Raw genomic sequence first — 26,718 nt, forward strand, 5'->3', positions numbered from 1 at the left:
CTTTAGCAGCCGGAGTTCCCCGGCACTGACAGCTCCTCCGAGGGGAAGGAATTGCATTATTGGAAGGAGACGTGGATGGAGCACAAATCCATGGCCACAGGCATCGCCTGCCTGCGGATGCCAATGGGAAACCTTGACACCAGCCCTGTAAGGCCACCCCAGCACAGCAAATCCCAAATTCCCAGTGAACCCTGAGTGCTTATCGGTCCACCTTTTATGTGGAGGCTTTAGATAGACTTGGGAAAAACAGGAGAGGAGGAGTTGTGCCAAAGGATCCGTGCTGCTGGAGCTGGGAAAGCTTGGGAGGCTGCACAGGGGTCACTTGGCTGATGGGCAGCATCCCAGCTCCCTGGCCAGCAGTATCCCACCTTCCTGCTCCTCAAAATTCCACCTTTCTGCTCTCCAGAATCCCACCTTTCTGCTCCTCAGCATCCCACTTTTCTGATCCCCAGAATCCCACATTTCTAATCCTCACCATCACACATTTGTGGTCCTCGTTATCCCACCTTTCTGCTCCCCATAATCCCACCTTTCTAGTCCTCACCATCCCACCTTTCTGCTCCTCAGAATTCCACTCTTCCACTCCTTTGTTTCCCACCTTTCTGCTCCTCAGAATCCCACAATTCTGATCCCCAGAATTCCAGCTTTCTGCTCCTCAACATCCCACTTTTCTGATCCACAGACTCCCACCTTTCTACTCCTTTGTATCCCACCTTTCTGATCCCCAGAATCCCACCTTTCTAATCCTCACCATCCCACCTTTGTGGTCCTCAGTATCCCACCTTTCTGATCCTCAGCATTCCACTTTTCTGGTCCTCACCATCCCCCCATTTCTGCTCCTCAGCATCCCACAGTTCTGATCCCCAGAATCCCTCTTTTCCAGTCCTCACTGTGCCACCTTTCTTATCCTCACCATCCCTCCTTTCTGCTCCTCAGAATCCCACTTTTTTCAGCGTCCTCAGCATCCCACCTTGTTGATCCTCAGAATCCCACTTTTCTGGTCCCCAGAATCCCACTTTTCTGGTCCTCAGCATCCCACTTTTCCGTTCAGCAGCACCATCCCCGCCTCACCAGCCGGCACCATCCCACCTTTCCAGACATCTCATCCCATTCCACAGTGCCAGTTGGCACCATCCACCTTCCCAGATGGCAGCACCATCCCACCTCTCCAGCTGGGAGCATCCTGCCTTTCCAGCCAATATCCCATCCCGCCTCTCCAGCTGGGACCATCCCACATTTCCAGGCAGTGTCATCCCACCTCTCCAGCTGGTCCCATCCCTCCTTGCTGGTCTGTGACTTCCCACCTCCCTGGCTGGAAGCACCATCCCAACTTCTCCATCTGGAAACATCCCACATTTCCAGTTGGCAGTGTTATCCCACCTCACTGCATGGAAGCATCCCACCTTTCCGGTTGGAAGCGTTATCCCACCTCACTGGATGGCAGCATCCTGCCTCTCCAGCAGGAAGCATCCCACATTTCCAATTGGCATCATCCCACCTCACCACCTGGGAACATCCGGCCTTTCCGGTCGGAAGCATTATTCCACCTCTCCAGCTGGCATCATCCCACTCACCTCACTGCCTGGAGACATCCTGCCTTTCCAGTCAGAAGCATCATCCCACTTCTCCAGCTGGAAACATCCCATATTTCCAGTCGGAAGGGCTATCCCACCTCTCCAGCAGGAAATATCCCACCTTTTCAGTCAGGACCATCATCCCACCGCGACGGCTGGAAACATCCGGCCTTTCCAGTTGGAAGCGCTATCCCACCTCACTGGATGGTGGCATCCCGCCTTTCCAGTTGGCATCATCCCACCTCACCACCTGGGAACATCCCGCTTTTCCAGTCAGAAGCATCATCCCACTTCTCCAGCTGGAAACATCCCACATTTCCAGTCATCATTATCCCATTTCTCCCACTGGAAGCATCCCGCATTTCCAGTCGGGACCATTATCCCACCCCACCATCCAGAAGCCTCATCCTGCTTTTCCAGCAACTTTCCACCTTTCCAGCTAGCACAGCCATCCCTCTGTGGTGGAGAAGAGCATCCCAGCACCATCCCACTTTCCACCTGGCAACATTCCCTCTTCCAGGGATCCATCCCTCCTCTCTGGCTGGCAACATTCCCTCTTCCAGGAGATCCATCCCATCTTCTACCTGGCAACATTCCCTCTTCCAGGAGATCCATCCCACCTGGCAAAATTCCCTCTTCTAGGAGATCCATCCTGCCTTCTGGCCAGCAGCATTCCCTCTTCCAGGAGATCCATCCCTGTTCTCCGGCTGGCAGCATTCCCTCTTCCAGGAGATCCATCCCACCTTCTACCTGGCAGCATTCCTTCATTCCCTCTTCCAGGAGACCCACCCCACCTTCTCAATGGCAGCATTCCCTCTTCCAAGAGATTCATCCCACCTTCTGGCTGGCAACATTCCTACTTCCAGGAGATCCATCCCACCTTCCAGCTTGCAGCATTCCCTCTTCCAGGAGATCCATCCCACCCTCTGGATGGTGATGTTCCCTCTTCCAGGAGATCCATCCCACCTTCTACCTGGCAGCATTTCCTCTTCCAGCAGATCCATTCCTCCTCTCTGGCTGGCAACATTCCTTCTTCCAGGAGATCCATCCCACCTCTCCAGCAGCCTCATCCCACCTCACCCATCCCATGTGGACAGGAGCGATTCCCTCATGGAGCACCCCAGTTAAAAATCCCACTCAGAGGAATTTTCCCTTCCTGGTGGATTCCAACTCCGCTTTTCCCTTCTCCCAGCCCCTGGCTGCCTTCCTGCTCCAAGGATCCTCCTGGAAGTGAACATTCCCTCCTTTCCATGGATACAACACTTCCCACCGAGCCTCTGCCATCTGTTCCAGGCTCCGATTATCCACGCATGGATTGGGAATCTCCCGTTAGCCTCACTTCAGAGCAGCTCCGATCCCGCTCCAGCCCTTTTGGAAGGATTCCTTTGGATTTGCACGTGGATTTTGGGGCCTGGCAGGCTCAGTTTGGAATTCCCAAGGATGGGAGACAGGGAACAACCAGCCCTGGAAAGGCAAACGCTCCCTGGCACATCCTGGAGTTGGAAATTCAGGGACAAAGGGATTTGGGAATTCCTAATGAGGGTGGGATTTTAATCAAGGGAAAGAAAAAAAAAATGGGATTGGAGGGATTGGATCTCTCCCAGCTTTGCTCTTCATGGCACAGAGCCAGGATGGAAAGAGGCGGTGCTGGAGCCCCTGGGCTGCGCTGATAAGGCCGGGAAAACACTGATAAGGAGCGGGAAAAGGCTGATAAGGCTGGCCCCACTCGGGGAAAACGCTGATAAGGAGCAGGAAAAGGCTGATAAGGAACCGGGAAAATGCAGATGTGGCTGGCTTCTCCTGGGATAACTTCTCTGGGATGGCTCCTCCTGGGATAGCCCTGATCATGAGCGGGAAAACGCTGATAAAGCTGACTCCACCCGGGAAAAAGCTGATAAGGATGGTTCCATGTGGGAAAACGCTGATAAGAAACGGGGAAAATGCAGAAGTGGCCGGATTCTCCCGGGATAATTCTGCCCGGGATAATGCTGATAAGGACCAGGGTAACACTGATAAGGACGGCTCCTCCTGGGATAAAGCTCCTTGGGATGGCTCCAGCTGTGTCTGAATCACGGCAAAGATTCCCAAAAAGAGAGAAAAGAAATAGATGGAAAAAGAAAGGGAGAATGAACAGGAGGAAAAGCCTGGATTGGGAAATGCTTCCTTCACCCCCAAACTTTTCCTGGCTTTGCCCCAATTCTTTGGGAGAGCCCAAAATCCAGCGGGACCTTCCCAAAAAATTCCAATGACTGGGAAAAGCAGCTCTGGGAATGATCTCCTCAGGCCGGCTCCTGTTTTCCTTGGAAAGAAAAGGCCATGCCATGAAAACCCTTTTCCTGCCGACATCTCCCAGCTCCACACCCAATTTCCTGGACATTCCCAAGGCTTTCAAGTGCCTGGCACTGGGGTGGGGGAATTTTCTGCTCCCAAATTCCGTTCGTTCTGCAACATGTGGAGAAAGGGAGGAAAACAGAGAGCTGGAGCCAGGAAAAGTGGGAGCTTTTCCTTGTCGGGTCCAGGAAATATTCCATGAGCAGGGAATGGGTGATTCCTTGTTCTCCTTCTCCAGCAATGCTTCTGATCCTTCAATCCCTCCACAGGGAATGTTTGATCCTTGTTCCTGCCCCAGGATTCTCCCAGTCCTTCATTACATGAATGTTTGATCCTTTTTCCTGCTCCAGGGATGCTCCCAATTCCTCATTCCATGGAATGTTTGATCCTTGCTCCTGCTCCAGGATTCTCCCAATCCTTCATTCCATGAATGTTAGATCCTTGTTTCTGCTCCAGGGATTCTCCCAAACCCTCATTCCATGAACAGGGAATATTTGATCCTTGTTCTTGCTCCAGGATTCCCCAATCCCTCATTCCGTGGAATATTTGATCCTTGTTTCTGCTCTAGGAATTGTCCCAAGCCCTCACTCCCTCCACAGGGAATGTTTGATCCTTGTTCCTGCTCCAGTGATTCTCCCAATCCCTCATTCCATGGAATGGTTGATCCTTGTTCCTGCTCCAGAGATTCTCCTGATCCTTCATTCCACACACAAGGAATGTTTTAATCCAGTTTAATTCCCTGATTTTCCCATCTGGAGGCAAGTGATGGCCAAATCCCAAGGGAAGCAGTGGATTTACAGCTGGATTTACAGCTCCCAAGTCGAGGATGTGAAATTCCTGCCTGGAGCTGCCAAAACCTTCTCCACACAGGAGTCAGGAATGTGTTCAGCATCCGAGGAGCAGCTCTGTGGATCCAGGGAAGCAAAACAGGGATGGAGCAACTCTGGAGCATCTCCAGAGCATCCCAAGAATCCATGGAGCATCCCAGGAGCATTCCTTGAGGGTCCCTGGAACATCCATGGAGCACCCCTTGGAGCATCTCCAGAACATCCCCTGAGCATCCTCTGAGTAACCCTCAAGTATCCCAAGCATCATCTGACACCTCTGAGTAACCCTGGAGTACCTCCTGACCTACCTGAACATCCACATGAGCATTCTGAGCTTCTTCTGAACACCTCTGGAGCATCTTCTGAGTAACCTCTGAGTGTCCTGAGTATCCCCTGACTCTCCTGAGTATCCTCTGAGTAATCCTGCAGTAACTCCTGCTCTGCATGAGAATCCCTTGAGCATCCCGAGCTTCTCCTGAACATCCCTGGAGTATCCTCTGAGTAACCTTGGAGTATTCTCTGAGTGACCCCTGAGTATGCTCTGAGTAACCTCTGAGTGGCCCTCGAGCACCCTGACCATCTCCAGAGCATTTCTGGAGCATTCCCTGAGTAATCCTTGAGTAACCCCTGAGTATCTCCAGACCCCTGAGCTTCTCCAGAGCATTCCAGGAGCATTCCTGGAGTAATCCCTGAGCATCTCCTGACTCCCCTGAGCATCCCAGACTCCTCTTGAGCTTCTCCTGAGCAGGGCCTGAGGATCCTCCTGATACATCCCATAATATTCCCTCCCCAGCCCCATTTTCCCACCCTTTTCCCACTCTAAATCCACATTCATTCCCACACAGCCGCTCTTTTCCTTAAGGATAAAAACCACCTCCAAACGTAGCAGGGAAAACCAGCAAAAAACACCCAAAAAAATTCCCAAATTAATCGCAAAGGTTTGGGAAGGATTTCCCACTTCCCACCAGCTCATCCCATGGGATGAGTCCAGCCCAGCCCTTGCCAGGCCATTCCGGATATTTCCAGGTGGGAAAACGTTCCGTGACCGGAGGAAATCCCGGTTTTTCTTACCCCCCATGCCAAAAAAACGAGCTGGGAAAATCCGATCAGGAAATTCTCATTTCCAGAGGAAACAAGGCTGGGAAGAAACTGTGAGGAAGGGAAATTTAATCACAGTTTTTTCCCCCTTGGATGAAGCCTCTCCTGACCTTTTTTCCCAAGCTCCAGAGTTGGTTTTAGAACTGCAGGAATGGAGCAGGTGTGGAATCAGGAATAAACCTGGAATTCTGGAAGTGATTCCCACTTGGATAAAAGCGAGGAGACGCTCCCATGCCTGTTTTATAAATAAATATGGATCTGTTTTTCCCAATTTTCCCAAGCTTGGGATTTCTCTGCCCATTCCCACCTCTAAAAATCCCCATTTTTCCCACCTTTTCCCTGAGAATCATCAGGAAAATGGGAACAACACTTGGATGGGGCTCGGTTTCTGCTGGAATCCTTTCAATGGGGCCAAAAATAGGGAAAAAAAATCCTAAAAATTTGAATTAACAGGGAGAAAGGACTCACCGCACAGTGGATTGGTAAACAAGGTCTTCCCGCTTCCTGTAGTTTTCCATCTGGGAAAAGTTGGTGGAAAACATGGCATCGAAGGTGAAGATCTTCTGCTTGATGGTGCCACCATCAGTGACCTGAGGGAAACAATCCCAGTGTCCCAAATCTGGGAATTTTCGGCCCTTTCTGGAATATTTCAAAGGGCTTTCATTCCGAGAATTTGAATAAATTGATTTCTATTTGAATCTATTTGTTTAAATTTGAATGTATTTATTTAGATTTTAATAGATTTATTTGCATTTTGAACTAATTTTTAATATTTTGGTATTTATTTAGACTTGAATAAATGTATTTGAATTTTATTCTATATTAATTGCTTTAAATACATTTATTTTAATATTTTATGTGGTGCATTCAAATACTTACATTAGAATTTTATTTTTATTTTTATTTCATCATGATTTCCATGTTTATCTATAGAATCCCAGCATCTTTCATCTTGGAATTTATGGATTTATGATGCTCCTGCTGAGGTGAAATCAAAATCCACGTTTTCCATCCCGTTATTCCATTCTCCAGCTGGGAATTGTAATTTTTTAAATGGAAAATGGATTTCTTTAGGATTCTATTTCCTGTGCCTCCCAACACCTCTGGATTTATCTTCCCTGCTTTTGAGGAGTTTTAGTGGAAAAATATGGAGGAAAATGGGAATTTTGGGGCTAAACCAACTTCCAGAGAGTGAAAATTCCCATTTTTAAAATAAACCAAACAACAGAAGAAGATTTCGGGATTAAATCCTCAAATTCAACATTTCCCAAGGACAAAACCCTGAATCCCCACCCAACACTTGGCCAAAATTCCGCCGTTATTCCCCATTTCTTCTTTTCCCTCCTTTTTTATGGCAAAAAGTGGTGGAAAAGGCGGAAAAAAAATCCATCACTAAATGAACTCTTCCACTTTATTATCCCAGGCTGAGGCTTTTATGGGAAAGAAATTCCACCCTAGCACGGATATGGGATAAACAAAAGCGGGAAAAAGGACGGGAGTTGTAAATCTCTAGCCTTGGGAAATTTCCAGGGAACTTTCCAATGATTTTTTGTGATTTTCTTTGGGTTTGAGGAGAAACCTGGGAGCTGCTTCAGGATGGAGAAGGGATCCAAATCCAAAGGGATTTAAGGGATTCTTTTAGGATGGGAAGTGCTGGGAATGGTGGAGGTGGTGCCCATGGATCGGGAATTTGCAGCCTTGGGATTTTCCCAGCACATCTGGACAGATGTGGGCCCAAATCTTGCCCCATCCAAGGGGAGCTGGAATCACCCTCTGGGAATCTTCACAATCCCTGAGAATTGGGAGAGCTGCTTCTAATCCTGAGGGAATTCCAGAGAATTCCAGGAAAAGGCTCATCAGGAATTCTCTCTCTCCAGGGATCAGCCCTAATTCCAACCTTTTATCCAAGCCCGGGGGGCATTTTTTGGGAAGAGAAACTCCATAGCAGTTTGCAGCCCAACACTTCCTGCTGGGAATCAAAAAAGGAGGATAATCAGGCAGCATCCCATGGTTCCCATCCCAATGGATGTCTCCACATCCAGGAATTTTGGGAAAAGAGGCAGGAGCACATCCCAGGCGCTGCTTCCTGCATTATTCATAAATCCCAGGAAATATCCCATTCCCAACAAAACTCCTGCCTGCTACCCTCCCCTCCACAGTGACCCAAACAAATCCCAAAATGCATTAAAATGAACATTTGCTGTTCCCAAAATCCATTCAGATCTCTAGAGTGTCCCATTAGAATGCCCAAAGGAACCAAAATCATTGGGAAGTGATGGATGTGGGATGAAAGGGGCAGAACTGGGATCTGATCCAGGCTCTGTGTCCCGAGGACAGATCGATGGATTCCCTTTCTCCAAGCAAATGGAAATGGCTCTGGAAAGAGGGAAAATTCCCTGGAGCAGCTGCAGCACTCCTGGTGCTTAGTGGGAGAAGAGGGAGGGGGTGCAGTGTCCACGTCAGAGACACCAGGAAAACTCTTTATCCTTGAAAACTCCAGATTTAGGATTTTCCTGGCCATTCCCTAGAAAATCAACTGGGAAAAACTTGTTATCCTGGAAAACCCCAGATTTGGGGGTTTTTCCTGGCCATTTCCTGGAGATTCAACCAGGAAATCTCTTTATCCCTGAAAATTCCAGATTTAGGATTTTCCTACCTATTTCCTGGAGAATCACAACACTGGGAAAAACTCCTCATCCTGGAAAACTCTAGATTTAGGATTTTCCTGGCCACTCCCTGGAGAATCAACTGGGGAAAACTTGTTATCCTGGAAAACTCTGAATTTAGGTTTTTTTTCCTGTCCATTCCCGGAAGAATCACAGCAATGGGAAGAACTCATTATCCTGGAAAACTCCGGATTTAGGTTTTTCCTTCCCATACCCTAGAGAATGAACCAGGAAAATGCTTTATCCTGGAAAACTCCAGATTTAGGAGTTTCCTGCCCATTCCCTGAAGAATCAACTGGAAAAAAATCATTATCCTGGAAAATTCCTGGTTTCACTTTTTCCTGCTTATTCCCTGGAGAATCAACCAGGAAAACTCTATCCTGGAAAACTCCAGATTTAGGATTTTCCTGCCCATTCCCTGGAGAAGCAAACAGGAAAATTTGTTATTCTGGAAAACTCCGAATTTAGTTTTTTCCTGCCTCCCTCACCCATTCCCCAGAGAATCACAACCAATGGGAAAAACTCATTATCATGGAAAACTCTTGATTTTAGTTTTTCCCATACTTCAGGGATACTACACAGAGCAATCCCCATACTCCAGGGATACTACCAGGAGCAATGCCAGGGCCCTGCTCCCAGCAATCCCAGCTCCAATTCATTCCCTTCCCGCTAATTACCCTGAGTACCAAACTCTAATTAATGGAGGCAGAGCTCTGTGGGCTCCCCTCCATTCCCACCCTTCATTCCCGGACATCCCAGGAACCCCACACAGCACCAGGGAATGATGTCTGACACCTCAAATCCACCAAACCCTGTTTGCAATTCCCAAATTCCCATTTTCCAAGCCCAACCCAACCCAGCTCCACTTCCTTTCCTGCTGCATGGAGCCAGATTGGAGCCTCCAAGGATTTCCCCTCCCTCTCCTGCTTCCCTGTTATTTTTCCTGAGCTCCACTGGGAAAAGAAGTAATTTTCCCAGTTTCCATCCTGGAACCAACTACACAAATCTGGTGCAACCCCAGAGATGCCTGCACTGGGACCAAGGAACAGCTCCAGGTGTTCCCAGCCTCATTCCGAGCAGATTCTGCCACCCCGTCTCCTGCTAAGGCTTTCTCAGGAGCTCTCCAGGTGCAGATCTGTGTTCACACTTGTTCCCGGGAACATCACACCTGGCGGAGGTGTTGGGAGTGTTGGATGTTAATTAACGCCTCCACCCGCGGGATGTGTTCCTGTTTATTCTGGGAAAAATTCCCTCTGCTCGTCCCGGGAATGCTGAAATCGGCGGCGTTCCAGCAGCTGAGGGGTTTCCCAGCAGGGGGAAAGGGTTGTCCCTGTCTGTCCCTCATCCCTGGGAATCCAGGGGAATCGCTGGAATTGTGGGTACTGGTTGCAGTGTGAGGCTTCTCTGTGAGGTTTCACCAGTGGGATGAGGTTCCTCAGTCTCAGAGTGCACAGATCCCAATGGGATCACCCACCCAGGAGTTATGGATCCATCCCAGGGGTTATAGATGTACCCTGTGGGTTATGGATCTATCCCATGGGTTATAGATACATCCCAGGGGTTACAGATCCATCCCCTGTGTTATGGATTTATCCCACAGGTCATGGATCTATCCCATGCGTTATGGATCTGTCCCATGGGTTATGAATCCATCCCAGGGGTTATAGATGTCCCCTGTGGGTTATGGATCTATCCCATGGGTTATAGATACATCCCAGGGGTTATGGATCCATCCCCTGTGTTATGGATTTATCCCACAGGTTATGGATCTATCCCATGGGTTATGGATCTGTCCCATGGATTATGGATCCATCCTAGGGGCTATGGATGTACCCTGTGGGTTATGGATCTATCCCAGGGGTTACAGATCCATCCCAGGGGTTATGGACCCATCCTGTGGGTTATGGATCTATCCCATGAATTATGGATACATCCCAGGGGTTATGGATCCATCCCATGGGTTATAGTTTCATCCCATGTGTTAAGGATTTATCCCACAGGTTATGCATCTATCCCAGGGGTTATGGATTCATCCCAGGAGTTATGGATCCATCCTGTGGGTTATGGATGTACCATGTGGGTTATGGATCCATCCCATGTGTTATGGATTTGTCCCACAGGTTATGGATTCATCCCATGGGTTATGGATGTATCCTGTGGGTTATGAATCTATCCCATGGGTTATGAATCTATCCCATGGGTTATGGATGTACCATGTGGGTTATGGGTCTATCCCACAGGTTATGAATACATTCCAGGGGTTGGAGTTATGGATTCATCCCATAGGTTATGGATTCATCCCATGGGTTATGGATCAATCCTAGGGGTTATGGATTCATCCCCGGGGTTATGGATGTACCATGTGGGTTACGGATCTGTCCCAGGGGTTACGAATTCATTACAGGGGTTAGGGATCCATCCCACAGGATCCATCCCAGGGGTTATTCCCAACTCCAATCCCCACTAAAGCGCTGCCATTGACTTTTCCTCCTCTTTCCCCCTTTTCCCTGCTCCTTCCTGACCCTGGAGCAGCTCAGATCCCTCAGGCTCCAGGAGCTCCCTCTGCTCCCTGTCCAATAAATCATGGGAACGAGGAGCCGGGCGTGACCCCAATCCAGCGCTCCGGAGCCACATTCCTGTGATTTACGGGCGGAATAAATGGAACCCACAGCTCCAGAGGCTCCTCCCTGGCTCTCCCAGATCCATCCATCACCTCCAACACCCTGGAGCTGCCACTGGAGCTTTGGGAAGATGCAAAAGTCCGGGAGTGAGGCAAGACAGGGAGAAAAACGGGAAAAAACCCTGTTAAAATCAGGAAGGAATTGGGCAAATCCTGAGATGCTCCACCAAAAACCCAACTTCCCAAAACTGGGAAACTTCCTGGGAAAGGAGCAAGAGGGAAGGAGGGGTAAAAACCTCTGGAAGAAAGGGGGGATTTGTGGGGATGAAAATCCAAGCTGGGATATTTCTGCCCTTCCCTTTGCCTCCGAGGTTTCTCGGAGCATCGTTTGCTCCGGAGCAGCAGCCGCTCCCACATCCCTGCTCGCAGGGGGGATTATGCAAATCCAGCTCCCGGGAAAGTGGGTTAATCCAATATTACCCAGTGGAAAAGGGAAGGAAAAACCTGGTGGAGACGGCGGAGCCAGCAGAAAAAAAAATTCCTCCCTAAAATAAGGAGGGAGGTGAAATCAATTCCAAGCTGGAATTTTGGATTTGAGGCAGGTTTTGGGGTTCTGTTCCCTGCCTGTCCAACATTTAGGTGTCCATCCATAAATAATTATTGGAAAATCCATCTCAGATTCCGTGGAGAATTCCACCACATTCCAATAGACAGGTTTGCACCCATCCTTTCCCTGTTCATAAACCTGGGAGTGGAGGAGAGCATTAGGGAAGGGCAGCTCCTTGTTCAGGGAGCAGGAACAGGATGGGTAATCCAAGGAAAAATATTCCCAGCTGCTCCATCTGATGCCACTGGCACCACTCGCCCTCTCTTTGCCTCCTCCAGGAGTTTTCCCTGGAAAACTTCAGGTTTTCTTGGATAAAACCCTTTATGGTTGGCAGCTTATCCCAAATTTCCCTGAAGAAAGCTCAGGATTGGTGAACCTGAGGCTGGATCAAGGCTTGGGAAGGATGATCCAGGGGCAGCTCCAGCCTCCAAATCCTTCCTTTCCCAAAGAAAACCAGGTTCCAAATCCCCCTTTTCCCAAAGAAAACCAACATACAAATCCTTCCTTTCCCAAATAAAGTCAGTCTCAAAATTCCTCTTTCCAAGTAAAACTGGTCCCCAAATTCACCTTTCCAAAATAAAACCAACATCCAAATCCTTCCTTTCCCAAAGAAAACCAACCTCCAAATCCTCCCTTTCCCAAATTAATATGACATCCAAATCCTTCCTTTCCCAAATGAATCAATCTCAAAATTCCCCATTCCCAAATAAAACCAGGCTCCAAAGTCCTCCTTTTCCCAAATAAAGCCAGGCTCCAAATTCCCTCCTTTCCCAAATAAAGCCAGGCTCCAAATCCTTCATTTCCCAAATAAAACTGGCCCTCAAATTACCTTTCCCAAATAAAACCAGGCTCCAACTTCCCCATTAACAAATAAAGCCAGTGTCCAAATTCCTCCCTTTCCCAAATAAAACTGGCCCTCAAATTCCCTTTCCCAAATAAAAACAGGCTCTAAATCCTTCATTTCCCAAATAAAACCAGGCTCTAAATTCCACATTCCCAAACAAAATGAGGCTCCAAATTCCCCCCTTTCCCAAATAAAACCAGGCTCAAAATTCCCCTTTCCCAAATAAAACCAGGAGCTTCCCTCCCATTCAACATCCCAAATTCCCAAACATGTTTGGAACAGGGAAAGTTTGGAATTTTTTAAAAACCTCTACATGAAGAACCCCAACCCCCCGATATCCCAAATTTTCTCCATTCCTGCCTTTTCCCCATCATTTTCCACCTGCCAAGCTCTTGGCAGAGCAGTCCCAACCTCAACTCCGACCTCCAAATCCCAACGCAATCCCGAGCCATCCCTAAACCCACCTGGCAGCCACTCCAAAAAAAAAAGGATGGGGGCTCCATGTGGAGCCCAAATGCAATGATGATACCAAATCCCAATGATACCAAATCCCGATGATCCCAAATCCCGATGATTCCAAATCCCAATGAACCCAAATCCTGATGATTCCAAATCCCGAGGATTCCAAATCCCAATGAATCCAAATCCCAATGATCCCCAATCCCAATGATCCCAAATCTCAATGATCTCAAATCCCGATGATCCCAAATGCATCCTGCATCCCTCCCAGCCTCATTTCCCACGTCCAGCCCAGCTGCCTCCCTCCTCCTCCTCCTCCTCCTCCTCCCAGGAATTGATATTCCCATCAGCCCGAGCTCCGTCTGCTTTTCCTGCCTCATCCAGCCCTGACCTTCTGTTCCCGGCCAGCTCCGCATTCCCATTCCCGAGGCGTCGGAGCTCACCCGGTACCAGACGATCTCCCGCATTTTCCCGTCGGTTTTGAAGTTGCATTTCAGGGTCACGGCGTCTCCCACCACCACCGGGGGCAGGGGCTCGATGCTGACGGTCAGATATCCTGGAAAAGTGGGGGGGGGGGGCAAAGGCAGGGAAAGAGAGCTGAGCTCCAGGGATGTTTGGAATTGTTGGTTTCCAGGGATTTTATGGATTAATGGTGCTGTTGGATGCCAGGGAAAACCCTGATCACTCACAGGGCCACCCCAATGATCCCAAAAAAGCCAAAATTGTAGGAAATTATTCCTGAATTTGGGAAAATCCCAGCTGCCATTCCCACTGCAAATTCCCATCTTTCCTATGGCTTTGCCTTGGGCTCAATTGTCTCTCCCCTGTGCTTGCACAGAACTTCCCAAATTCCTCATTCCCAATGGGAATTCCCCAACAGCTTCCCCCGAGGATACACAACCCCCATCCAGGGGTTTTCCAGCTCCTTCCTCATCTCCCCACCTCCAGATTCCAGGTCCATCCTCGATCCAGAGGGAAATACAGAGCTGATGGGCAGCTCCATCCTTTCCTTTTGTCCCTCTTTCCCCTTGATTTTTTGGGAAATTGGGAGCACGGAGCAGCTGGGGACAGCAGGGACGGGAATTGCATTCCTGGTTTATTTTCCTCCCTTTCCTGCAGCTGTTGGGAATTGATGGATTGACAGCTTGGCAAATCCTGGGCATCCTTCCCTGTTTGTCACGGGGACATCCCAAAAAACCCCCTCACCCACTCCAAATTCCTTTTTTTATAAATCTCTCCTCGCACCAGGTGGGAAAAGAGCCGAGCAAAATTTCGGGAAACAGGAGCAGGTTTGGAAACGGGGCTGGAAATCAGAGGTTCCTTTGTGGAAGATGCCCTGGGAGGGCAGAAGGTGAGTTCCCGGGATTTTCTGTGCCTTCCAGGCGGTGATCCTGAGGCTCAGCATTCCTTGTAAAACAACTTGGAGGTGTTTGTGCCATAAATCCCAGGCACGACCTGCGGGAGAACACGCTCCGGGAACACGTGCCGGCTGCGGCAGCAGGGCAGTGTGGCCTGGAATATTGAACACCGGGAAAAAGCCAGAAAATCCCGTTTTGTGCTGCTTTTGGGGGCTGCAGGAACAGCTCTGCACAAGGAAATATGCTGGGAAAAAATGAATTTTTGGGGTTGTTTGGGGGAAGGGCTGAGGGTTAAATCTCTTTTCAGCCCCAAGTGATGCTTGGAATGAGGGAATTTTAGTGTTGCATCACAGAATCCTGGTTTTCCCGGCTGGGAGCGACCCAAATCCTGGTCAGCATTCCCAGTCCGCCGAGGGCCGGCTCCTTTCCAGCCTCTCCCTGCCTGTCCAGGGTTTATTTTTGTTCCTAAAGCGGGGATTAAATCCCTGCGACTGCCAAGGCTGCACGAGGGCCCCTTGGATTCGGGGCTGTGCGGATGGAAAAGGCAAGAACGGGAGGAGGAGGAGGAGGAGGGAGGGAGGGAGGAAGGGCAGCCGAGGTCTCTCCGGCTGCCCCGATTCCCCTCGCTCGGCTTTTGACATTTCCGAACGCCGGGATGAGCAACAGGCACGGGAAAGCGGCGGGGAAGGAGGGGGATGAGCAAATCCTTGGCAGCGCGGCAGGATCCGCCCCAAGGAATTGGGGATGGAGCCTCCGTGCGTGCGGAAGAGCTCTGGCTTTCCATGGAGCCCCCGGGTGGGATGGCAGCTCCCGCCTTTCCCCGGATCAGCCGGAGATTAAAGGGAGCCGGGGAGGAACTGGCAAAGCTGGAGCAAAGATTGGATTTTCACTCCTGTCCGTGGGATGTGGGGATCCAGGAGTTCCCAGCTCAGCATTTCTGGATGGTTTCGATCCCTTTTCCCATGTTATTCCCTTCCATACCCATGCACATCCATGCAAAACCATCCCCATTGCAGTCCAGAGCAGAGATTGGATTTTCCCCGTGTCCGTGGGATCCAGGGGTTCCCAGCTTAGCATTTCTGAATTATTTTTATCCCTTTTCCCATGTTATTCCCTTCCAGACCTGTGCACTTCCATGCAAAACCATCCCCATCGCAGTCCAGAACAGAGATTGGGTTTTCCCCCATCCATGGGATCCAGGAGTTCCCAGCTCAGCATTTCTGAATGGTTTCCATCCCTTTTCCCACATTATTCCCTTCCAGAAATGTGCATTTCCATGGGAAAGGGATCCATCCCCATCCCAGTCCAGCCAAGGCTTTTGGTGGTGTTTGGACCTTTCCCTGATTTTTGGTGGATTTTTAAAGTCAAAAAGAACCAAGTTTGGGATCATCCCGGCCACTCCCATGCAGCAAATCCACCCATCCAAGCATTTTTCCAAGGAAATCCCCCTCCAAACCTATCCCTGACCTGCATCTTCTGGGTGGCCAAAAAAAAACCCCCAAAATTGGAATTTTTCCTCTCTCTGCTTTGTCCATGTGCTGGAAAACTACACAGAGCTCAGGCATTATGAGCAGCTTCCACCATATTCCTGGGAATTCTTGGGCCTTAAATCCAGACATTTGGTCCCTAAAAACACCAGGGTGGAACTACAGGATGCTTCTCCTGCATGGAAGCTCTGGAGCTCCAGGATTTATTGCTGTGGTTCTGTGGGATCAGGATCCCACGGAGAGCTGATTCCAGAGCCCTGAGTGGGCCTGGAAAAGGCAGGAAAGGGAAAATTCAAGCACTTCAAGAGCAATTCTGCCTAAATCCAGTGCAAAACCAGCCCAGAAGTTGTGGAAAAGAAAGAGAGAAGAGGGAGAGGGAAACAGATGCTGAGTCCCCACAGGAGCCGGCCAAGGATGCATGAAGGGGAGGGGGAAAAGCGGGAAAACAAAGGGAAATAAAGCAGGAATCCAGATGGAGCCGTCCAGACCCCGCTGCTTAGCTGCGGCTGACATGTGAATCCCATCCCTCACCCTCCCCTTCTCTTCGCCTCCCGACAGGGAACAACTGCCAGGTGCCAGCGCTGCTCCCAAGCCTCCCTCGGCTCCCTCTTTTTTTTTGGGATTTACTGAGGATAACAAAGCGGCCGTGACGGGAACGGCTGGGTGGGAAGAACTCTTCGGAAAAGAAGAGCCCATCCCAAATTTATGAAATTTCTGTCATCCCTCTCGTTATCAGCGTCCCTTTATCAGCGTCCCCTTCTCAGCCTCGCTCCGCTTCCCCTTTGCTCTTTTCAATCCGAGATTTTTCCAGAGAATGCCGGGCCCGGCCTCCCCCGGATCGGATTCAGCCCTCTGGAAATTCATCCCTCTGATTAGACGGCAGCCCTGGGGAGGAGAGGATATTTTTGCTGGCAATCGCTGGGAATTCTGGCACCGTCCAGTTTAAGGGGGATTTTAAAAAAAGGGAAAAGGGAAGGAGGGGGAGGAGAGGGGGAAAGGAGGGATAAAGGAAATGTCCTTTGAAATCGGGAGTGACGCGTTCATAAAGGAGAGCATTGGAACAAGCTCGGTACAAAAGAGCTCCCAGGGATGAGGCAGGAATTGCTCCAGCCCTGGAAGTGTGGGATGCTGGATAAAAACCCCATTTCCAGCCCTTTCCAGCATTCTGTGGGGATTTCTGACCACAAACGCAGCCAGACAATCCATGGGAATGGCCAGGGAGGCTGGAATCCCTCCGAGGTTCCTGGGGAGGATGGGATGGGATGGGATGGGATGGGATGGGATGAGAATGTCCCAAGGAAAGGCTTTGGAGCGATGGAGCCTTCCAAGGAATCCCAGCACCACATGGAGCCCCACATCTTCCCCAGGCACCTCATTCCTTCCATCCCACGTGGAAATCCAAGATTTATTTGTGGAGATCACCCAGTGCTCCCATTCCTGGATTTCTCATCTCCCAGTGCTTCCCAAAAATCTCAAACTAATGGAATTCTGGAACTGGATTGGAAGGGACCTGGGCAGGGACTCCTCCCACTATCCCAGGCTGCTCCAAGCCCTGTCCAAGATTGAAAAAATCCTGGGATGGGGCAGCCCCAGCTGAGGATGGATTTTCCCCCTTTCCATGTCCCCAAAGTCCAACCTGTCCCCATCCTTTTAGGGGAAGGAAGCAGTAGTGGATCTGAGAGGAGTGGGAGCTCAGGATGGTGCCAGAGGAGGGGATTATTGGGATCCAGCAGCTCCATCCCCCTCTGGAATGTCCCCAGCCTCCTCGAGGAGCCGGCAACAACACAAACACTTCATCATTTTAATTAGCCAGTGATTAATGGGGCTTATCCATAGTTCCCTCCTATTCCTCCACCTCCCTTTTCCAAGGGCTGAGATGGGATGGGAAAACCAGGAGAGAACAGGAAAACAGACACCAGCACTCCCTTAACTGGCCAATATCCCAAAATTCCCAGGATTTAAGGTGAGCAGGAGACATTTCGCCCCTTTCAGTGGGATCCAAAGGGATGCAAACCCCCCTGGAAAAATCTGGGAGTACTCCTGCAAATTCCTGACTGCAGAATGTCCACGGCCGTGGCGGATCCAGGGATGGAAGCCCCGGATCCTCAAGAACCAAACATGCCCTGACTGGCGGCGCTTTGCAACATCTTGTCCATGAAAAATTCAGCAGCTCCAGTTGTTCCTGGGAACGCAGCAAATTCCTTCCTGCTCCCTTCCCGGCTCCGGCCATGCTTTATTTATGACATTCCAGGACAATTTACAGTCAGAATATGATGCTGCCTCTCGTTGTTAACCCGGGAGGACTCCAAGGGCAAAGAATTCCCAGCTGGCCCCATCCGGGGAGGTGGAATTTTGCTGAATCCGGAGCTTTTCCTCCTGGAAAGCTGCGGCAGGATTTTATTTCTTGTTTAAACAGGAATAAGCGTCTGGTGTGGGTTTAACACCAGCCAGGGAATGGGACATGACAGCCGGAGTCGGCGCCGCGCTTCCAAGGAAAATGGGCCTTTGGGAAGTGGGGAAAATGGATTGGTGGATCCTTGTGCTGAGTTTTCCTTGGATATTCAGTTTTGCTTCCCAAAAATCCACCAGCTCAGTGCCAGCGGGGTTAAACTTCCCCAACCCCTCCACTGCCCTCCCAAAAGTCATCCTGGCTTTTGGAAAATGGGCATATTCCCTAAAATAAACCCGGCAAAATTGGCGTCACCCCCAGGAGAGGAGGAGCCCGGCTGGCAGGGAGCGAATGGCATTAATCCCGGGAAAATGGGATATTAACGGGCCGAGCAGACAATTAAGAGCCAGTAATTAAAATTCCTCTTCCCTCAAAACATCTCATTAGGCGCCGCTTCCCTCTCTCATTTCCATAAGTGGGAGGGAACGATTCCGCAGCTGGATCTGGAATTATTCCTTAGGCGGGGCTGCTGGACCAAACCGGCTCCTAAATTTTTAGGGATCAGGAGAAAATGTATGGAATGAGCAGGGGGACGTCCAGCCCATGCTTAGGGTCCATTTTTCTCCAATTAGCGGGATGCAGAACCTGATGGATCCTATGGATGTGTCCTGAGCCTCTTTGTGATGGGAATCAATGGTTTGGATCAATCCTTTGGATCAATCCATGGATTGAGCGCGGCCCCTTCGGCCTCCCAGCCCCTTTCAAATGAAGATGAGGTGAGGGAACCACTTCAAGCCGGGCTCTGGGGGCTGTTTCCTGTACATTCCATGGGCAAACCTGGTGGGAATTATGGAATCATGGAATTTTATGGATCAATTCAGCCTGGAGAAGATGAGGCTGCTCCATCCCTGGAAGTGTCCAAGGCCTGGTTGGGCTTGGAGCAAAGTGGGGAAGGTGTCCCAGTCCATGGCAGGGACTGGGATGGGATTTAAGGTCCCTCCAATCCAACCCATTCCATGATTCTCCATTTTTATAAAATATGGATAAAATCAACCCCCAAATCCAGCTCCCAAGGATTTCAACACCAAAATCCCATTGAGATGGAATTTTTAACCACTGTCCAGCTTCCTGTTTTTCCTTAAATCCCAGATTCCTCCTAAGCAAAATATCCCAAAGAAAAGGTATCCCCAAATATCCCAGTCCAAAGAAAATGGATGAATTCCTGATTTGCTCCGTGCCATGATTCCCAAAGTCCTTGTGTCCATGGGAAGCATCTCCAACACCACCTGAGGGCTCCCCAACGATTGATGCTGATGGATCTCCAGGAAAAATCCATTTTGGGGCTACTTTTCTCCTCATGATGAGCTCCAGAGTCACTTTTATGTTCTGGAGGGGTGGGATTTGCTCCGAGATTCCAGCGGCTCCAGAGGCAGCAGAAAAATGAGGAATGAGATCCAAATGGATCCTGCTGGGCTAAAAACATTCCAAACATTCCTGCTCCGTGGGATTTTCACCCTCATCAGCACAACCTCAGCACAATAAAGGATTTCAGATGGAGGAGGAGAGTTTGGGCACTTTGGGAGTCGAAAGTCCTCAGGAAATTTGGGATTTGGGAGCCTCTCAGTGTTACCGTGTCCCATCTCTCCAATTCCAATCTCGGTCCTCTTTCCATTTCCTCCTTCCCACATTTCCACTTTTCCCTGTCCATTTTCCTTCCCACAACGACTCAAGCCCAGCTCTCTCCATGCCCAGTAAATCCCAGGAAAACTCCAGCGTTTTCCGCCTTTGCCGCACGCCTCCCGACGAACAAATCCGGGTGGGATTGAGCCGTCGGAATCAGCCCCGTGGCTGGGGCACAGGCTGGAATAAATCCTCGAACGTCTTCATCCGGCTTTTCCCAAGCTCCTTGGAGCTGTTCCGGCTCATTGGAGCACGGGATGAGGGAGCCCGTTCCCGGCTTGGCTTCGGCTCGCGGCGTCGATTTCGTGCTTGTTCGACATCTCCGGCACAAATCCACAGGGAATGCAGCGTTCCAGGAAAAAGATGGATGTTTGGAGGAAAAACCGTGACAGCTTTGGCTGGAGGGAGACCAGGCCCTGCTACAAACCCTTGGAATGGCTTTGGAATCATGTTTTGGGTGTTTCCCTCATCCCAAAAATCCAAGGATTTCCTGGATGTTCTGAGGTGAAATTCCATGGTGGATCTAAGGGTTGCATCCTGCCCATCCCGGGAGATAAATCCAGTGGCTACAAAATGAAGGATGCTGGAAAAGTGAGGATTTCAGGATGAACACAAGAAAATCACAGTTGGATGGAAGCGACAGCCACCAGAAAATCAGGATCAGTTGGATTTGGGAAGTATGTCCCTGGGATAGGTGGAACAAAACCAGGGATGCTGGAAAAGTGAGGATTTGGGGGTGAACACAAGAAAAACAGGACTGGAGGGAAGCAACACCCATCGGAAAGCCAGGATCTGTCAGATTAGGGAAGTATTTCCCTGGAATGGATGGGAATTATCTTGTTTGGGACAAAATCCCAACACCCCCAAAACTGAACCCCCCTGGAGGAGAATCCCTCTCCATGAAAACACACAAAGGATCCAAGACCCTCCCAAGGCTTGGGAAACCCCTCCCAATCCCAAAATTCCTTAAATCAACTCCATCAAGGCGCAGCTGGTGCAGAAAAGATGGATTTTCCTGGCCCACGCCGCTTATCAGCGGGAATGTGGTGGCTGCATTGATATTCCTGGTGATTTATGGGATTTTATCCCCCTGCCCGCACAGCCTGGGAATGCAGGGCCGTAAATCACACGTGGAATATTTATCTCCGCATGGGAAGGATGTTTAGGAGCATTTACCGGAGCGCTGAGAAGTTTTATTTATAACTTTTCCCCCCCTTTGCACTTCCAACGTTTCCATAAAGTCCCTCGGCCTCCCGGCGTTGCTGGGGGGGGGAATATTTTATCTCCACATCTTCATCCCACTGATATTCCCATAAAATAAAACGCTGGACATCCCACTGGAGCTCCCACAGCTGCTCAAAGTGGTGGATTGGGATGGGTCATTGGGATTTGGGATTTTGGGAAGAGCTTGGAAGAGGTTGTGGAGTTGGAATTTCAGGAAGAGCTCGGGGTGGGTCATTGGGTTGGGATCATGGGAAGAGCTGCTGGTGGATCTTTGGGTTGGGGTTTTTGGAAGAGTTTGGGATAGGTCAATGGGTCTGGATTTTGGGAAGAACTTCTGGGTTGTTAGATCAGGATTTTGGGAAGAGACGGATGTTTGTCATCATTCTGCTCTCATTTCTCCTGTTCCATTAACCCTTTTTCCTCATTATCTAAGGATTTTTCCAGATTTTTCATTTTGTTTGGATCATTTTGGGTGCATTCAGAATCCAAAACCATGCCTCATCCCAGGAAAGGTGGGAAGGTGAATCCAGCAGAGCCAAATTCCCTCAAAAACCTGGCGCCATCCCTAATTTGGAGCAACGGCTTTGCCAGCACCTCATGGCCTCTTCCCAGATGTTGGAACAGCTGTCGGAGCCAAAATGGAGCCAAAAATTCCACAGGGCCAGGCTGGGTCTGAGACGCCTTGTTTGATAAATGGAGATCATGGCCCTCATTTGCATCTATGCAAATATGCAAATCAGGCCTGATTCCTAGCTGCCAAACAACTCCCCCCAAGTTAATCAAGGCAGAATTCCCCAAATCAGTCACTCCAAAAATTTTATTGCCATTCCATGGGGTGAAGCCAGTGGATTTTGGGCAAACAAGGCCCAGCAGGTGGGAGGTGCCACCTCTCATCCCAGATTTTCCCTTTTCTCTACAAGCGAACCCCATTCCTGCAGGATTTCCTCTACATCAGCTGGATTTTCCTGTTTTCCACCCGGAAGTGCTTCCATCCCCAGTCTGGGCTGCTGATGAATCCCAGGAGGGAGTTCCTTCCTCCTTTTCCCAGCAGATCCCAATGACACTCAGGAACTGTTTAAAAAATCCCAATTTTTCCTTCTTTTCCCCCATTTTTTCCATATCCCCCCAGCTGCCCCATGGATCATTCTCCAATCCATTTCCATGGATTTTTCTCTATTCCCAGCAAATCCCAAGTTCACCAGATGGGGATTTTTCCTACAATCCCACCTTTGCCAAGCGGGAGCAACCAACGACCACCAAATCCAATGGAATGCCTCCAGAATGGCTCAACATTCCCTAAAATCCTTCCATCAGAGCATGGTGCCTCCTCAACACGTGGATTAACCTGGATTAATGCTCCAAGTTGGAACGTCCAGGTGTCCTGAGGCTAAAAATTCCCCCTGTTCTGCTTTTCCCTGGTTTTTAATCAAGCAGCTCCACAGAAAACACAGCGGGGTCTGATCTCCATGTGCAGATGTGGAATTAATCCTGAATTAAGTGTGGCAGGAGAAGGAGAGGCTGTATCCTAATCCCGCACTGAAAAAGATTGGAAATGGGATTTTTTCCCCACACCAGCAAATTCCCAGCTCTCCTTTTCCAGCAGCTCAGCTCTGCATCCTGACAAGGAAGAGATTCCTGCCAGCTGAATGCTCCTGGAGTTTCCCAGGAAGCTGCACCCTCTGAATGCCACCCCTGGGCACCAGGATTATGGAAAACCTCACCTGGAATAAAGGATTTTATCCCCAGATGGTGTTGCCACACAAAATCTATCCCAGTAATGCAATTCCAGAGTAAAAAAAGAGAATTACTGCACCCAGTTCTCCTTTTTAAACCCCAAACTAGAGCTGAGGGATTGGAAAATTGAGGAAAAATTCCCAAACCTCTGGCAGAGCTCAGTCAGTGGTTTGGGAGGGATTTGTCGGCAGCAGCTGAGGATTTTCCTGCTGTTCCAGCTCTGTTGGGATGGGGATTATGGCACCAGCAGCCAATTCTGGGAAGCCACGGCTCGGGGTGTTAATCCCTGCTGGAGTTAATCCCAGGAGGAATAATTAACAGAGCAGGAAGGAACTGGGAGCAGCTCCATTCCTGGAAGTGCTCAAATACAGGTTGGAACCACAACCTATGGAAAAAGTCCTTGCCCATCCCAACCCAAAGCATTCCAGGGTTCCAGGTCTTTCCGTGCCTCAGTTTCCCCACTTGGGAAGGGTAAAGCAAGGTCCTTTCCAGCTCATCCAAGATCCAGGAAAATCCCATCCCAGAGTAACTGCAAGGTGTTATTAGAGATCCTAAAACACCCCATCCTGGAATAACAGCAGGGGTTTATTAGAGATCCCCCAAAAATTATGGACTATTTTATTCCAGATATAAGGGGGTTTTTAGAGATCCCAGAAAATCCCATCCCAGAGTAACAGCAAGGGGTTATTAAAGATCAAAAAAAAAAATCCTGGAGTAACAACAAGGGGTTTTTGGTGATCCCCCAAAAAATCCTGGAATAACAGCAAGGGGATAATTGGAGATCCCAAAAAATCCCATCCTGGAAGAAAAGCAGGGGGTTATCAGAGGTGCTCCTGCTCCCAAAAATAACCCCAAGAAAGAATTTTCCCACCCCGAACTCCCCAGTCCTCTCTAAAACTCCTCTTTTCTCAGCTTTATCAGGAGACCCATAGGCTTGGGATGGGAAAAAGAGGGAAAATCATTAATTCCATTCAGGAAAGTCAGCAGGTTTCAGTTTGGAAGACCCTGCTGAGTTTCCCACCAGTTCCAAGCAGGTTTTCCCAAACCCCGGTGGCCCTGGAGCAGGGGTGACCCTGACAATGAATTCCCTGATTTATTTCTCCACTTGCAGGAAATCCAATTATCCCAGATTTTTGATTGGTGACAAACGAGGAGCCATCGATCCCCCCTCCCTCCCAGCTGTCGGCTCCGGGCGATCTCCACTCCTTCCATCGATTCCTGCCCAGAGGAACTGGGAAGGGATCATTGTTAATGATATTTTGGGATTTTTTTCCTTCTGAACTCTTTCTCCGGAGGCACAACCTCAGGCAGAGGAAGAGCAAAATTAAACCCAGTCCATGCAGGAATCCCAGGAGCTCCAAAATCCACTTTGTTTTTGGAATTCCGGGCGTGATGTGCGGCTTTTTCCCAAAAAAATGACCCCGAGGGTGCCTGGGGCTGCTGGATTAGCTCCAAAGGGTCCCAGCTCAGCTGGAAAAGCCTTGGTATTCCTGAAGGAATGTTCTGGAGGGGGAAGGGAAGGGAAGGGAAGGGAAGGGAAGGGAAGGGAAGGGAAGGGAAGGGAAGGGAAGGGAAGGGAAGGGAAGGGAAGGATTGGATTTTTGGGACAGACTCCTCCAGACCTTCCATGGAAACAGCCAAAATTCCCACCAGGATTCCCAGCTCCAGAATTTGACCCTGGCCTGGAGATTTTTTTTCCAGGGACAAGGGGCAGCTGCATCCCAAACACTCCCTCATCCCTTGGGAATGCCGTGATCCCACCCTTTGGGAACGCCATGATCCTATCCCCCAGGATCTCCCTGGCCCAACCCCATCCAGCTCCATCTTTCCTGTCCTCTCCAGCCCCATTCCCTGGACAAAGCAGGATTGTGATCTCCACTCCCTCTCCTCTGAATTCACACTCCATGATTGATAATCCCTCTGCTCTCCCGGTAATTCTGCATCCCTAATGGGATTAATGGATATCTCCCTCTTCCAGCCCTGATTCCAGGCACTGATTCCTGACACTTCCTCCCTCCCACAGAGAGGATGTGTGGGGCTCTTCCCTTAATCCCGATCCATCTCCATGGGGCTGTTCCTTTAATCCAAATCCATCTCATTGGGGCAGTTCCCTTCATCCTGATCCATCTCCTTGGGGCTCTTCCCTTCATCCCGATCCATCCTCACTCTGCTGAGAAATCACTGCTAATTAACACCTTTCCCTCTCCCAGCACTTCCAGAGCTGTCCCATTTTCTATGTTTGGCTTCTCCCGCTGATTCCAAAGACTGACAGAGCAAAATCCCAGCCCTGATTCCTCCTTTAGCTCTGATCCTGGAATGCTGGCATTTTTTGGGACCTTTTCCCTCAAATCTGACATTCTGGGGGTTCTCCCACCCCTGAGATGGAGCAGAGCTGGAAAATCAGGAGGAGATTTTTCCATGGCTCCATGTGGTGTCCATGACTCTCTTTTCCCAAATCCATCCCTATTCCTGCTGCAAAACTCCCATCCCAAAGCCCGCCAGGACACAGAGAATCCTCAGACAAACCACACATTCCCATTTTTCATCCCAAATTTCCCTCCTTTTCCTGAAGACCCCAGCCTGACACCCCGGCCAAGCCAAGGACTGGGATTGGAAATAACAGCGGCAGCCAGACCTTGGAAAAGAGGGACAAACGCCCGGCAGAGCCTCGGATCCTTTGGATGTGCCAGGAGGCCGAGGCTCCGTGTTAATAAAACATAACCAAGCGTGGGATCATCCAATATTCCTTTAATTCAGTGCTCCCGGGAGGGCGGGAAGAGAGGCCGGGAATGCGGGAGGTTTTCCTGCTCAGTGGGGCGGAGAGGAGTGCCCGGGATGTTAAACAGCTGGAAAAGCCCTCCCTTCCCATTCCCAACCCCATTCCCATTCCCATTCCCATTTTACAGGCAGGAAGTGCCCTCCTTTCCCATTCCCATTTCCATTCTCCAGGCTGGAAGTGCTCCCCATTCCCATTCCCATTTTCCAAACTGGAAGTGCTCCCCTTTCCCATCCCCATTCCCATTCCCATTCCCATTCTCATTTCCATTCTCCAGGCTGGAAGTCCTCTCCTTTCTCATTCACATTCCCATTTTCCAAACTGCTAGTGCTCCCCATTCCCATTCCTATTCCCATTCCCATTCCCATTTTCCAAACTGCAAGTGCTCTCCATCTCCATTTCCATTTCCATTCCCATTCCCATTCCCATTCCCATTCCCATTCCCATTCCCATTTCCTCCTTCCCCCCCGAGATAAAATAATGATAAAAGCATGGAGCAGATCCGGAGCATGATCCATGCAAACCAAGACCAGCGGGAGCATCCCGACCATCCCATGCCCAAACCTTCTCTCTCCCACCATGGAACCTCCCAGATTTTCCTGCCCTAAATAAAAACAACCCTGCAAATTCCAAGGAATGGGAAGGTTTAATTTGGGAAGCGCTTCCCTGAGCTCCTCTTGCCTTCCCATCCCTGTGCTAATTGCATCGGAAATTCAGGAGGAATCCAAACAATCTCCACTCCTCACAAAGAGCTTCCCTACAGAAAAAAAAGCTGGAATAACGCAGAGAGACGCAAACAGAACTTCAAAAGGGTCACCAGGAGCTGGCGATAATGGAAAAAATCTCATTATCCAATTCCAAAGGGAAGGACTCTGAGCGGAGCCGGAGCGCTGGAGGCTTTTCCATGCAAGATGGGCTCTCTGGGACCCTTGTTCCTGCTGGGAATTGCATCCTTTGGATCTTTTCTGGAACGGGATCTGCCCATTGCCTGGTGCTTTCCCAGCAGCAGATCCAGCCTCGTATCCCACATGGAAAATCTCATTC

At 49.8% G+C, this 26,718-nt stretch overlaps 1 protein-coding gene across 1 annotated transcript in view; it reads right to left on the minus strand.

Moving 5' to 3' along the window:
• The window catches only part of IGSF21 (immunoglobin superfamily member 21), a 41,920-nt gene that overhangs the window by 6,846 nt on the left and 8,356 nt on the right, over window positions 1-26,718 (minus strand). Inside the window, exons 2-3 of the mRNA XM_054294847.1 lie at window positions 13,470-13,582; window positions 6,299-6,420 (exon numbers count right to left, since the gene is read on the minus strand). Coding sequence (XP_054150822.1) covers window positions 6,299-6,420; window positions 13,470-13,582 — 235 coding nt within the window. The remainder of the gene's footprint in view (window positions 1-6,298; window positions 6,421-13,469; window positions 13,583-26,718) is intronic.

This window comes from Melozone crissalis, unplaced genomic scaffold, assembly GCF_028551555.1.
Source record: "Melozone crissalis strain CALT ecotype California unplaced genomic scaffold, PUWL_Pcris_2 ptg000337l_1, whole genome shotgun sequence".
Classification (NCBI taxonomy): domain Eukaryota; kingdom Metazoa; phylum Chordata; class Aves; order Passeriformes; family Passerellidae; genus Melozone; species Melozone crissalis.